Genomic DNA, 13,467 nt, shown 5'->3' on the forward strand with positions numbered 1-13,467 from the left:
AGAGGAAACTGCCAAAGTTTAAGTCGTAAAATAAAAGAATTGCGGAAGTAAGAACTAAAATCAACTCTGCGAATTACAGTTATGCGTGATCATTAATTAGCTAATGCACGCTACTGAGTAAATGCACACAGAGTATACCACCAGGACGAATCTGGACCAGACCGGATAAAACTGGAATCGAACTAGATAGCGGTGGAACTCACCGATTGAGTTTCTGGTGAAATATTATCCTTCTCTTTGGGCGTATGGTTCAAGAATAGGACCACTCTATATCAACCCGTGGATGTCGTACGAGGCGACTAAGGGACATCAAGCCTAGCTAATAGGCAATGATATCGTTCGCAAAGAGAGGCAATTTTTTACGCTAACCTTGGGCTTTGGGACGTCACAGCTCCGGATGAAACGACACGCGAAGATGGGAGAGAGATTATACTTCTGTTTGCACATAGTTTGTGAGAAAGAGCGACCGAGACCGCACAATCACATTATGTCAGTTAAATTATGTCACGTTTCGCCGATTGGAATTGGATATTGCCAAAATCCCTTGATTGGATTTCCTTGTTTTCCAATATTTCACTTTGTATAAATCTCACAATCTTTGTATACAAAGAAGATTAAATTATGTTGTACATCAAAAGACTGAATGTCCTTTTTTGTACACATGTATATTGTACATATATAACTATATTAATAAATCAAAACGTCTCCTCTCATTCCTTATGAACTGTCATAGGATTTTGTTTTATTTCGAGATTTTTATCTCATTATAACTATTGAAAAAATCATTCCATATTTACGCAGACATTCATATGATCTACTTGTATTAAACATTGATTTTAATTTTTGTTTGCAGACGTACTATTTTTAACTTTTTGTTATAGATATTTATTGAATATTTAAAAATCCAGGTGGAGTTCCAAAATTCGGACGATCTTAGGACAAATGAAGCATGGTAACCCACCATGCTTCAGGATTTATCTTAAGATCTGAGTATGCGCGAGATATCAGATGGATTAATTTGGTACATACTCCTTTTTCTTTACACTTAGAAATTGTAGTTTAAAACACGATTATCTCTGGTTATAACGGCTTCCTGACGTAACTGGTTCCTGTCTCCATTATGGGTCATGAAAGCTGTTCTATGAAAGCGACGAATGGATATAAAACATTACAATCTTGTTACCAGTTCGTTGCCAATAGAGAGATTAAACTGTGGTAAAAATCTGCTTTCATTTGGCGTTATTTTCCTGAGATTATTAAAGAGAATTTCGCTATTTACCTATAAAGGAAATTTAGCAATATAGTTTTTAAATGGAAATCTTATTATACCGATTATTGTTATATTCGTAAAGGAGTATTAATCTAGGATAAACCCGTTTGCCAAGTTTCATCGACATCACCAAATCAGTACGACATATGCATTAACACATAAAAAAATATTCAAATATCCATGTGCCTGAGAAAGTAAGATATCGGCTCCATTTTATGTTCCAAGGATTCACAGAAATGGATATCCGAATACTGGACTAAACCCATTAACTCAAATTTGCCACTTTTGTTAGGTACACACTTATTGTCCGGTCACTGCATTCAATAATAATAGGTACTTACTTTTATTTATTTCATTTTCGATTGTTTTGTGGGATGATAGCAGGCTCTCGATTTAAATTTGCATACCCGTGGACGGTGAAACATGTAGGATTAAGCTTTTCTTTTAACACCACATTGTAAAAAAATGAAAACTCATGTTTTGCCAAATAAATAATCTTTGTCAAAACTGGAGTGTCAAAATGGAAGAGCTATTTATTTTGAAGACCTTGTATCAACAACGAAATTTAACTTGCAAAATTATTTCAGTTCGTCAAACTTTCGACACACATTGCTGTATTTTTCATTGCGGTAAATAAGAGCTCTCATACAAATTACGCAATGTGCGTTGACATCTGTTTCAGTTTTGCGATAATGTGTAGTCGGTATATAACAGACAGACAGGTGCGCCATAATAAATTACACTAGCGCGGTTACAAGGCTTTCATTGCCAAATTATGCAACGTGACATTGTACGTACGTGTGTACAGACGGACAATAGTTCATTGATATGTATAGTGCTTAGCTATGGTGGGTAGGACTTAGCAATTGAAAATAAGTTTTCTTGTAATTTATTATGACATACATGTCTCTTTATAAGTTAGTTATGGTTAATAAGGTTTTTATATAAAATTAGCGACCCGTCCAAGCTTCGCTCGGGTAATAACACAATAAATTTTACGCCTAATATTTCCTCACAATCACAATATCTAGTGAAAACCGCTTGAAAATCCGTATAGTAGTTTTTGAATGTATCGCGAATAGACAGACGCGGCCAAAGACTTTGTTTCATCACTAGTGGCCCGTTCCGGCTAAAACCATCATGAATATACATTTAAACATTCCTTAGGAATCACACTATTTATTGGTGAAAACCGCATGAAAATCCGTGCAATAGTTTTTGAGTTCATCGCGAACATACAGATAGACGCGGCACAGGTCTGTAAAGATATGTAAGGATTGACAAGATGTTTTCTGTGAAACCACAGCGAACAATATGGGATACTTGGACGCGGATTGTGTTATAAATATATTAAATAAATATATTAGGACAATAAATAAATATATATTAGGACAAATCACACATATTGAGCTAAAATCCAATGTATATTCCCCGGGTTCGATCCCAGGTCGGGTCATGATGGAAAACGATCTTTTTCTGATTGGCCCGGGTCTTGGATGTTTATCTATATATGTATTTGTTATAAAATATAGTATCGTTGAGTTAGTATCCCATAACACAAGTCTCGAACTTACTTTGGGGCTAGCTCAATCTGTGTGATTCGTCATAATATATTTATTTATTTATATTATTTATATAAATCCAATATAAAATGGTTACATACTTGAACGAATTTTAATTTAGCGGTTGTTTTTATTTAATTTAACTAATTATACAATAACAATGACCAATTTAGTGGCTGGCCAAGGGCGCAATACTTTAGATTTCCCACGGCTATGTCAAAATTAGTATGTCACTTTTAACCCCTGACGTAAATTGAGGAATAATTGAGGAATAATTTAACATATTTATCAAACTGCTGCATTATCTGTTGTGACTACATCGTAAATTTTTGATAACTTTGTTTTTATAATATATAACACACTTACTAGCTGCGTACCGGGGCCTCGCTCCCGTGGGAATTTGGGGATAAAAAAACCCTATGTGTTATTCCAGGTAATATTCTAAACGTGTACCAAATTTCATAACAATCCGTTCATTAGATTTTGCGTGAAAGAATAACAAACATACACGCGTCAATCCTAACAAACATTCGCATTTACAATATTAGTAAGATATACAATTTATTACAAAATCTCTTAACTAAGTAGTTTACTCATGATTAAGTAGTAACTATTGTATGTACATTTCATTCTGAAGGTAGTTTAAGATCATCATTCTTTAGGGTTCCGTATCCAAAGGGTAGAACGGGACGCTATCACTAAGACTGCTGTTCGTGTCCGTCTGTCACCGGTCTGTATCTCATAAACCGCGATAGTTTAAAATTTCACATTATGTATTTCTGTTGTCGCATTAAGAATGAATATTAAAATATATATTTAAAGGGATCTCACACAACAAATGGTCCGACTCGCACTTGACCAGTTTGTTTATATAGGTAGATATGAGTGGGATGCTCCTTTCATTTACAAGATCATCAGTTAGGAGTTGCGCGGTGACAGATGTGGGCTGGACCTTGAAGTGGATTCAGAACGGTTTATGCATTACATTTGTACAGAATAATATATAATATATCACTTTATCATTGAAGATTATTAAGAGTGAATTATTGTACTTGATATCTGCCACCTAGTGGCAATTATGTTTTGTTTTATTTTTTATGTAAGTTAAATACTTTATTGTGAAACCTTTAGGGACAACGAACGAATATCTAATGTTGTAAATATTAATTTAAGTTCTCATGTAAGTGACAAATTGTCTTAATGGGAATAAATGTCTTTAAACCTAGATTAGTAAGGATTAGAAATAAAATTTTAGGGCAATGTAAATGCAATGAGTTCGACCTTTGATGACTGAATTGTAAAATCTACATAACTTTATGTAGCAACAGTTTTTTTTTTAATCTATAGTAAGTAAGAGAAAAGTTTTGTATTTTTGTATTCTTGATAGTAATGAATAAACTCAAAATGGACCGATTTTGATGTTTGAAGTTTGGCACAAAGATACTCATCGACGAAACACGACAGAGCAATTCGGGCTCTTGCCGTTAATAAAGCACTGGAACTAAAGTGTTTAAAATCCTGTTACAACGAAGTTTTTACAACATTTCTTGAACTACTTAATTAGTAATAAGCGTTAACTTAAACTTAAGCTAATTTCGTTACAACATGGCGTGTTAGACGCGTTCTCTGAACTATGTAAACAGTCTTCTTGAGTATTCGCGTTGCGACATTTAAAGGACACGTGGCGTTAATAAGGATCTGACATACTTTTCTACGGTTTACTGATAATTAAGTAAGTACCTATTTTACTAAATTGGCTACTTTTGGTAGCAAGACTCATGTTGTGAACCAGGATCGGCTCCTAGCGAGAGAACTAGTAAACGGATTTATTAGTTTTCTCGCTAGGAGCCGATCCTGGTTCACAACTTGCGTCTTTCTTATGAAATACTTGATTAGAGAACGGTGTAATCAAAATTTTTAATTAATTTTAATTTGACCCAATATAACACACAGACAGGGCAAATCAAATAAAATCGTGTAAAAATTAAAAATCAATTCATAAATAAATTTCAAAATAAAAATAAATTTGAAAATCATTCGCTCACTTGTGAATCTACCAGCCACTGGTGCTATGAAGAAGAATAAAACGATGGAGAATATAATAAACATAATAATAGCATACCTGGTTAGCTGCAATAGTCTCTGAGCGGCTTGCAACGACGCGTATCCGTAGCGTGAGAATCTCGCGGCATCCTCTGATGGTGCGTTGAAGGCAGCTACGTAGCGTGCTGGGTTCGTGTCGTCCAGCCATAAACCTATTTTACATAAACCACATATACACAATCTCTCTCTCTCTCTATATATATATAATAAGTTGGCGACTAAATAACATGAATATGATATAAAGAACTTAATAATTTGTCTAAATAAAGACTCAAAATATAAAGTCTATTTTAACAAAGAAAACACCTGATTAATTCAGTTCACTAAAATCGTCAAAGCTAGTAGATAAACAATTGTTTGGCGCATTTGCACCGGTTCTTAAGTTAGACGTTACAAGATATTCTTTCTCGAAAGTATGATGTGAGGACTAGACATCATACATTATCACATCCTACATTATCTATAATAAGGTCTTGTAAAACAAAATTAGTTTACTTAATTGCAAAATAAGTTATCGAAACTTTACAATAATTATCTCCGATCGTATAATTTCGATTGTACAAGATATTTCATAAGAAACAGTTGAGCTTTGGAAAGGAAAAGTAGCACCTTGAGCTTTCATTTTCTATAAATTACAAGATTGGACATGGAGATGATGATAATTACAATTTAATTTGCTTTTAAACTTCAATGTTTTTGTAATATTTTTGGTCGATACTAGTTTTTTTTTACTTTTAGATGAAATAATTTCCTCATTATTTCTACCCGTCTCGGTCCAACGCAAAGTCTGAACATTCTATCAAAAATTTGTTGAGTTAATCGCGTCATCTACTTCTTGGTCTGCCTCTACCACTGAGGTACCCAAAAATTGGCGAAATTTGTCACCGGTTTTTTATTTTGTACTTCTTTGCAAAATATTATCAGAATAATAAAATGGTTTTTAACTTGGTCGTAGAGAAAAATTAATTAATCTGTCTTATTTTATTATATGTAAAATGACTTTTTTTTTTCTTTATTTGGATCAAAACAGTTTCACATTGAAACTAAAACAAGTAAATGTGAAGCCAACATTGAAGTACCTATTTTATAATTTGTGACATTGTTAACCACAAATTAACATTAAAAAAAAAGTTGAAAGACGATACAGTTCCAGTACGTACCCATGGAATATAATTTTGGCTCCACAACCGTATACAATTCGTGCATTTTCTGCATTCCATATTCAGCTGCTTCTAATATCTCCTTTTTTACTTCAGTAGCATTGGATGGGTTTACGTAATCGTCATTATCGTCTGTGTCATCATCTAAATAAAAATCATCATTTTGTATATTCAAAGGTATTTTCATATCAGTCTCTGGATCATTGATGGTGATATTAGCTTTAGTTAAATTTTCTTTGTCGCAGTAAGTCACTAATATTGTTGAAACATTCTTGGTTGTTACAAATGAATGGTTTCTATGATGGTTCGTTTCTACGATCGTTATGTTGTGAAGTTCTTTTGTTAATGTGCTATTAAACATGGGCATTAAGTGTTTTAGAACTTCTATTATGTTGTGCGTAGTAGTATTATGAGAACTTGTGTTATTGGGTTCGATGGTAAGTATTTCTACATAATTTATCTTTTCAGTTGTTGTAGTACCGGTTAAGTCTTGATTTTCTATTCGACTTTTGCTATCATTATTGTTTTTTGATTGAATTTTTAGTTTCATCACATCATTTTTCTCTTCGATTCCACTTTTTATTTGAGTGACTTTTTTGAGTGGAATTTCTGTTGAGAAATTAACATCTAATTTGTCATCTACTCTTCTAACTTGATTATCTAAAATGATTGCTTCGTTCATTTTGCTTTCATTGCTTCCGACAGTTGTTATATTATTCTTTATTCTATTTATGGATGCTATGATATTGTCTACTAATGTGTCTTGGTCGGGATTATCAGCGCTGTCATTTACAGTGATATTAGATATGGAATTGAGAAATATCTTCGCGCGTTCGCTGTCTTTTAGATGGATGCCTACATCTGAAGTTTTATTATGTATTTTAAATACGTCTTCTATTATTTTCGAAAATGGACATTTATTGTGAATTTTCGATGAACTGTTTATTAAGTCAATTGATTTTTGGTCACTCTTGCTTATCATCCATATTAATAAAAAGATGAGTTTGTACCTGTGAAAAACAAATACAAAATGTTAATAAACCATATAATTTTGTACTGGGTTCAGTCAAAAGAAAAAAAATATTTAAAAGTATACATTTTTTCTTGCATAAAATAAAGCAAGGTTAAACAGCTGACATTCTTAAATGATAAATAAAAGTATTATATTTATTCATTATTATAACAAAATTCTCTACAATGTGTAATCTTCAGAAAGGTCTCAAAAATGGTATCTACAAAGAAACAAACAAACAAACAAACTTTGTACATGTCTCCAGCCAAGTCCAAACAGAATGTAATATGCAAATTTAAAACACATAAAGTAAATTGCTTTTCATTTACCGTGGACTTTCTCTATGTCCTCAACCTTCGCCTAGAAATCTGTACTTTCCCGCAAATAAGTTATCTTTTCACTTAGAAATGCACTTGAGATTACAAAGCACTTAGTTCAACTCTGACAATAAGCTTGAAGCGAATGGAGCTGAATTAGATACCAATTGGCGGGAAACTTTAGAAATCTGGATAGTATAAGATAGAAATTATGTTATATGTATCATTGTAAATGTTTATCATGAATTAGTTGAAGATAGTTGTAGTCCAGTTCGCTTGTGAACCTTAAGATTCGAATCTTATTCGTGGTTTTAATAATAAAAACTCATGCTCCTGTTTCGTACACCTTGGGAGATCTAATGAAGGGCCCAAATAATGCGCTGACATTTATTCCAAAATAATTTAATAAACTTTACATTGAAATTAGTATGGTTGATTTTACGAAGTAGAAGAATAGACTTCTTCTAGTTTTGGATGAAGGAAAATATTAAGCTAAAACCTGTACTGCAGTTGATCTATCGGTGGCGCAGTGGCAAGAACCTTGCCACTGAACCGAGAGGTCCCGGGTTCGATCCCCGGTCGGGTCATGATGGAAAATGATCTTTTTCTGATTGGCCCGGGTCTTGGATGTTTATATATATATGTATTTGTTATAAAATATAGTATCGTTGAGTTAGCATCCCATAACACAAGTCTCGAACTTACTTTGGGGCTAGCTTAATCTGTGTGATTTGTCCTAATATAAAAATAAAAAAAATAAAAAATAAAAGTGTGTGAAATGGAGTAGATAATGGCACAATACTCCATCAATATTACCGTATTCCAAAATGGACGTAACGAATGCAAATTACGACCACAAGAACAGTTGTGTCAGATCTACTCTGCTGCAAATTTAATTTGAAAATCACTTGCTTTTATCTGTTTAATGTCGGGAGTTTTGTAAATATCTATTTAGATATAACAAGCACAAAGATGTAACTTATGTAACATTTAAATGTTAAGTCTTTAACAGAGATGACTGGGGCATAAATAATTATTCTTGCAACAGACGGATGGATTTGTCTCACTACAAATATCTTCTAGCGTTGCTTAGTTATAAAGGTTGGGACTCATTAGATGATTTACTGATTTGCTGTAGATTTTGCGTGAAAGAGTAACAAACCTACACACATACATCCTCACAAACTTTCGCATTTATATAATATTAATCTGATTTGATAACAAATTAAATATGATATTAGTACGATATCATCATCTTCAGCCAAAACCGGCGTGTCTTCCCTTTTCACATGATACGTCACATGCTATCATAATGTGGCATAACCATATATAATATTTGTAGCTTCTACATATCACTTCAATATTTAATTCTACTAAGAAATATGGCTAAGTGCTTTTCAACATATAGCGAATCTACCGATTCGTTTGTTTTAATTGTACTCGTATCTAGTCTAAGCCGATATCATGTCCCAAGTTGAATGAATGGAAGAGTCGACGGTAGTTAAATAAACCTAAATGTTGTAATGTTTGAAAACGGCCCCCGAAGTGGGGACGTTACAAAAGCGGATAATTAAATTGCTAAATGCAATTCGTTTTGAGTTTTTGCAGCGTTTTGATCTGATCTGATTGGTTTTTGGTTTCCGTGACTAAATAGCAACTAAATTGGGGTTTTAGAAAATCTTATTAGTACAGATTTATTGATCTACGTACTGATATTAATCATCATTATGATCAAGTTCAGAATGTTACGATCCGTTCTATGTTTAGTGAAAATTCTAAGTCCTTTTGTGTGAGACAAGCGGAAATGCGTGAAATTTAACTTGCGAGATTTTATCACAGATTCAAATTATATTTTTTATTTGGAAATCTATATTGAATAAAAACAATAGCATATAGAAAAATAATTTATGAATAAGAGGAGATTGGTGTAGTTAATATGTGGATTAAACACAAAAGGTGGGTAAAACAGTTATAAATATAGCTTCGTAAACTAAATTTAAGATTTTCAGTCTCAATATTTTTTTCAAAACTTTAGTGACTTCACGCCGGACCCTGCTTCATTTCAATCTGCGATTGGGTTTTTGTCTCTTTTTTATGCGCTACGTGCTCCATTAACATGGTAACATTTTAAAGTTCATTGTACTTTAATGATGATATAAAATAATAATAATTCCTTTAAATTTAGTCTACCAAAACATTACTACTTCTGACCAGCCTGCTACTGTATACACGTCCTCTCAACCTATCACCGGTTGACTGTAAAAGATCCCTACATGGGACAATTCCGCCATTGTTCATGTATAAATGTATGTATAAATTATCTTTCTTGTATAAATTTTAATCTATGTACTAATTTTCGTATTACAAACAAACAATACATCTAATACAATAAATCTGAATTATTATAGTACCTACAGAGGTCTATTATCCATTAAAAACAATTTAGCTTTTCATATTTGTGTTTCTTTAATCTATCTCGAGATATAAAAGACTTGCTTTATTCAAATCTCTCTAAAAGGATCTCGATTACTAGATAAAAGCTTCTTTGTAACAAAGAAATAAATTTGAAAATATGTCTTCGATATTTACAGTACGATATATCTTTTATTATAACATAGAGGATTTTCATAAAGCTATCGAGAAATAAATAAAACTGGCCACATACTGTTCTCATATATATGTGACGACTCGGTGGCGTAGTGGTAAAGTGGTAGTTGCCTCTGAACCGAGGAGGGCCCGGGTTCGATCTCCGGTCGGGTCATGATGGAAAATGATCTTTTTCTGATTGGCTCGGGTCTTGGATGTTTATCTATATATGTATATGTTATAAAATATAGTATCGTTGAGTTAGTAGTTTAGAACTTACTTTGGGGATTATAATATATGACACTAGCTTTTGTCCGCGGCTTCGCCCGGAATTCGGAATTCGGAATTTCATTTATTAAAATTTCAGTTTTTAATTCTTTTATCGCGTATTCTAAGTCTGGTAAAATGTATTCATACAAACAAAGTTTCATACAAATTGGCAACCCCTATTTCACCCCCTTAGGGATGGAATTTCGAAACATCCTTTCTTAGCGGACGTCACAATCTTATTTCCTGCCAAATTTCATCTTCATGGGCTCAGTAGTTTTTGAGATTTCGTGATGAATGAGTGAGTGTTTTTCGTTTTTATATATATAGACCAGTAGAGAGTCGCTATGACTCTATAGCCATAGCGACTCGAATAAGACGGTACAGGATTACGTCTTCACACCTTACGGGGTAGACAGAGCCAAGAGTCGCGAGACTCAAAGGCCATGTTTAGCAAGATATTATACGACATCAGGCGATTTAAATCAGAAAATGAGATCAGTGCAATGTTTATATAACTGTGGTTTGTTTACAGTTCTCAGTTGACAAAATTGGATAAGTGTTCAAGTTTTTTTTTTACATAACCCGCTTTCTTTAGTTCCGTGTCAACCAGTAAAAGAGGATATTATATTACGCAATGACTTGTGTTGAATTCTCGGAAAAATTAACTTGTACTGGAACAGGAAGATTTAGCTTCTAATACAATTTGTAACATTTTTCTAATATTTTTATAGAATTTGTATGATTTGTATTACAAGTATTTTATATATTAGCAAAGAAATATATAGAATGTGCCCTGTTGTATAGATTTTAAAAGTCGATCAAGGGAAAAGTTTATAGACTATGAGGGATTTATATCACAGACAGTGGGTTGTCATTCATGTCATACTATTTCAGGATCTCATTTTCAACTCTATCTAGTTTAACGTAGCCTTCGTCTCGCTGTTTTTGGCCCTGTCTACACCGTGAGCGATAAAGACGTGATACAGTCATGTAAGAACATACCAACTAATTTTCCATTTAACTTCTTAATAACCTACCGTAATACTTCCATCTTCAGAACATAATCACAGTACTATTCCTTTGCTATAAAAAACAAAACACTCGCGATTTCAAAGTTCGAACGTAACGTCAAATTAGCGCGCGGTCCGCGGCTGTATGCGCCAGATCCTTTCGCCTATTTTTTTCTTTTTTATCAACTGACAGGTTTGTATTTTTTTTTTCTTTTTTTTTTAAAGGTTATGGATACGTCGTCTTTTAAGGCGAGGCGAGGTAGGACTAGCTGTTACGTAATGGGAGAGGCTGTGATTAAAGTACTGTTAGGAGACCTCGCGCGAACGATGATCTCTTGGCGTGCTTGTTTTGTGGCAAAATGAGCTTTTTGGGCGGTTGTCACACCGGCGAGCGTTTTATTTCTTGATATGTTCCTTTTAATATACATTTTGCCAAAGCTACTTGAACGAAAATATTGGTGAACAGTTTAGTTTTTCAATAGTGTATGCGACTACTTGGCCTCTAGACGACGGTAAGTGGTTGTAAAAGTCATGTCAAATATCTCTATATAATACAAAAGGTAAACAAACCTTGAACAAAAAAATCATTATTTCTCGCTATTCCTTTGTTAATTTCGTTCTTACTTTCAGTTAATGTTAAATTTTTTGTTGTTGTTTTATGGAGTCATGTCGATTACTTAAATGTTTGGCTTGTTAATTTCACGTTTCTTTTTTGTTTACCTTTTGTCTCAGTCCAAGACGAATAGGGTATAGGCGCTTTAAATAAAATCTGACAACTGATATTTATTTATTTTCATTTATATCACCAAACTCAACCTACCATTATATAAATAGATATAAATGAATGCTTACTTTGTTGCGTGTTACGCTACGGTGTGATGGCAGCCAGCGCCGCAGGCGAAAATCATTAGATCGGACCGGACACGGCCGATTTGTAGGAGATCGGTTAAAGACCTTCGCAATCGGTAATGAGTTGGCGCCGGGGTCAGTGAACTCGGCTTGTACAAGAAGAACTCCATCAATTTACACCCTATTGAACTGCATTGCTGGAAGTCTATTATCTTTCATCCTCTGAATTTTCAAGTAGCATAAGGACTCGTTCGCACGACAGGTAAAAAAAGCGCCAGACGTTGGCGCTTTTAAAACGCTTTCCACATGGAACATAAAAATACAGAAGGACCCTTTGAATCAAACTTGTGCAGAGTTACCATGAAAGGCATAAACATCAGGTAATTTGTTCATTTCATCATCGGTTCATCTGGGAGTACTGCTACTTGTCGAGAGGTGAAATATGTTGAGGCAGAACGGCGTACCCAACTTGTCTGCCTTCCACCCCGCGTATCGTCACACAACTTATGTTAGAGAAATTTGTTTGTACATGTTTTGTTATTGCTTCGTGCCTTTCGATACATATTAAACATTCAACTTACCAGTTTTTCCAGTGTTTAGATTGGTTAATATAACAGCATATAAGAGTATAGCATTTGTAATGCTTTTCAAAGGCGCTTTGAACGCGCGCGCTCGTGCGGTTAAGGCATAAAAACACTATAGCTAGTAACATAAGATGTAATCACAATTTTCCATCACCAGAATCAGGCAATGGTCGAAAAAATGCCAATAACTAAAATATAACACGGCCAAATTCAATCGTGTCTATGTCTACTCAATTACACAAAACCCACTAAATAGATTTCTAAAGTTGGATAACACAAGATTACTTTTTACCCTAAAATCCCACGGGAACGGAGTCCTGAGGCGCTGTAATTACTTTGTAATGAAATACTAGCTAAACAACTTCGTGATTGGTATTTTAATTGGCAACGTATCAGTTTCTATCTATAAACACATTACTAATCAAGTGGGCTGGTGCAAAGCTATAAGTATTTACAATCTTGACGTTGGCAAAACCATCGTTTTGGCAAAGGATAGAGTCATAATGTAAGAAAATAGGATGTTTTGACCAGGTATGCTTGATGGTTCTTATATATTTGTTTTGACGACCTCCGTGGCTAATGGTCATCACGTCGGACTGCTACACTAGAGGTCCCGGGTTCGATCCCCGGTCAGGTCAACATGGAACATGTTTTTTTTCAGATTGACCTAGGTCTTAGATATTTATCTATAATATGTGGTTCCCCATTTTTATGCATACAATTTTATGTCATAATTTAACATGG

General features: G+C 33.9%; 1 protein-coding gene across 2 annotated transcripts in view; it reads right to left on the reverse strand.

Annotated features, from left to right (window-relative positions):
• The window catches only part of LOC128673537 (chorion peroxidase-like), a 47,453-nt gene extending 35,928 nt beyond the window's left edge, over window positions 1–11,525 (reverse strand). The window contains exons 1-3 of one of the 2 annotated variants that reach the window (XM_053751457.2): window positions 11,318–11,522; window positions 6,096–7,105; window positions 4,955–5,087 (exon numbers count right to left, since the gene is read on the reverse strand). In XM_053751457.2, coding sequence (XP_053607432.1) covers window positions 4,955–5,087; window positions 6,096–7,105; window positions 11,318–11,331 — 1,157 coding nt within the window. In that variant the 5' untranslated portion in view covers window positions 11,332–11,522. Of the gene's footprint in view, window positions 1–4,954; window positions 5,088–6,095; window positions 7,106–11,317 lie in introns of both variants that reach the window. The other variant, XM_053751458.2, reaches the window with a different exon arrangement.
• Window positions 11,526–13,467: the final 1,942 nt, after the last annotated feature.

Source organism: Plodia interpunctella, chromosome 11, assembly GCF_027563975.2.
Source record: "Plodia interpunctella isolate USDA-ARS_2022_Savannah chromosome 11, ilPloInte3.2, whole genome shotgun sequence".
Lineage (NCBI taxonomy): Eukaryota > Metazoa > Arthropoda > Insecta > Lepidoptera > Pyralidae > Plodia > Plodia interpunctella.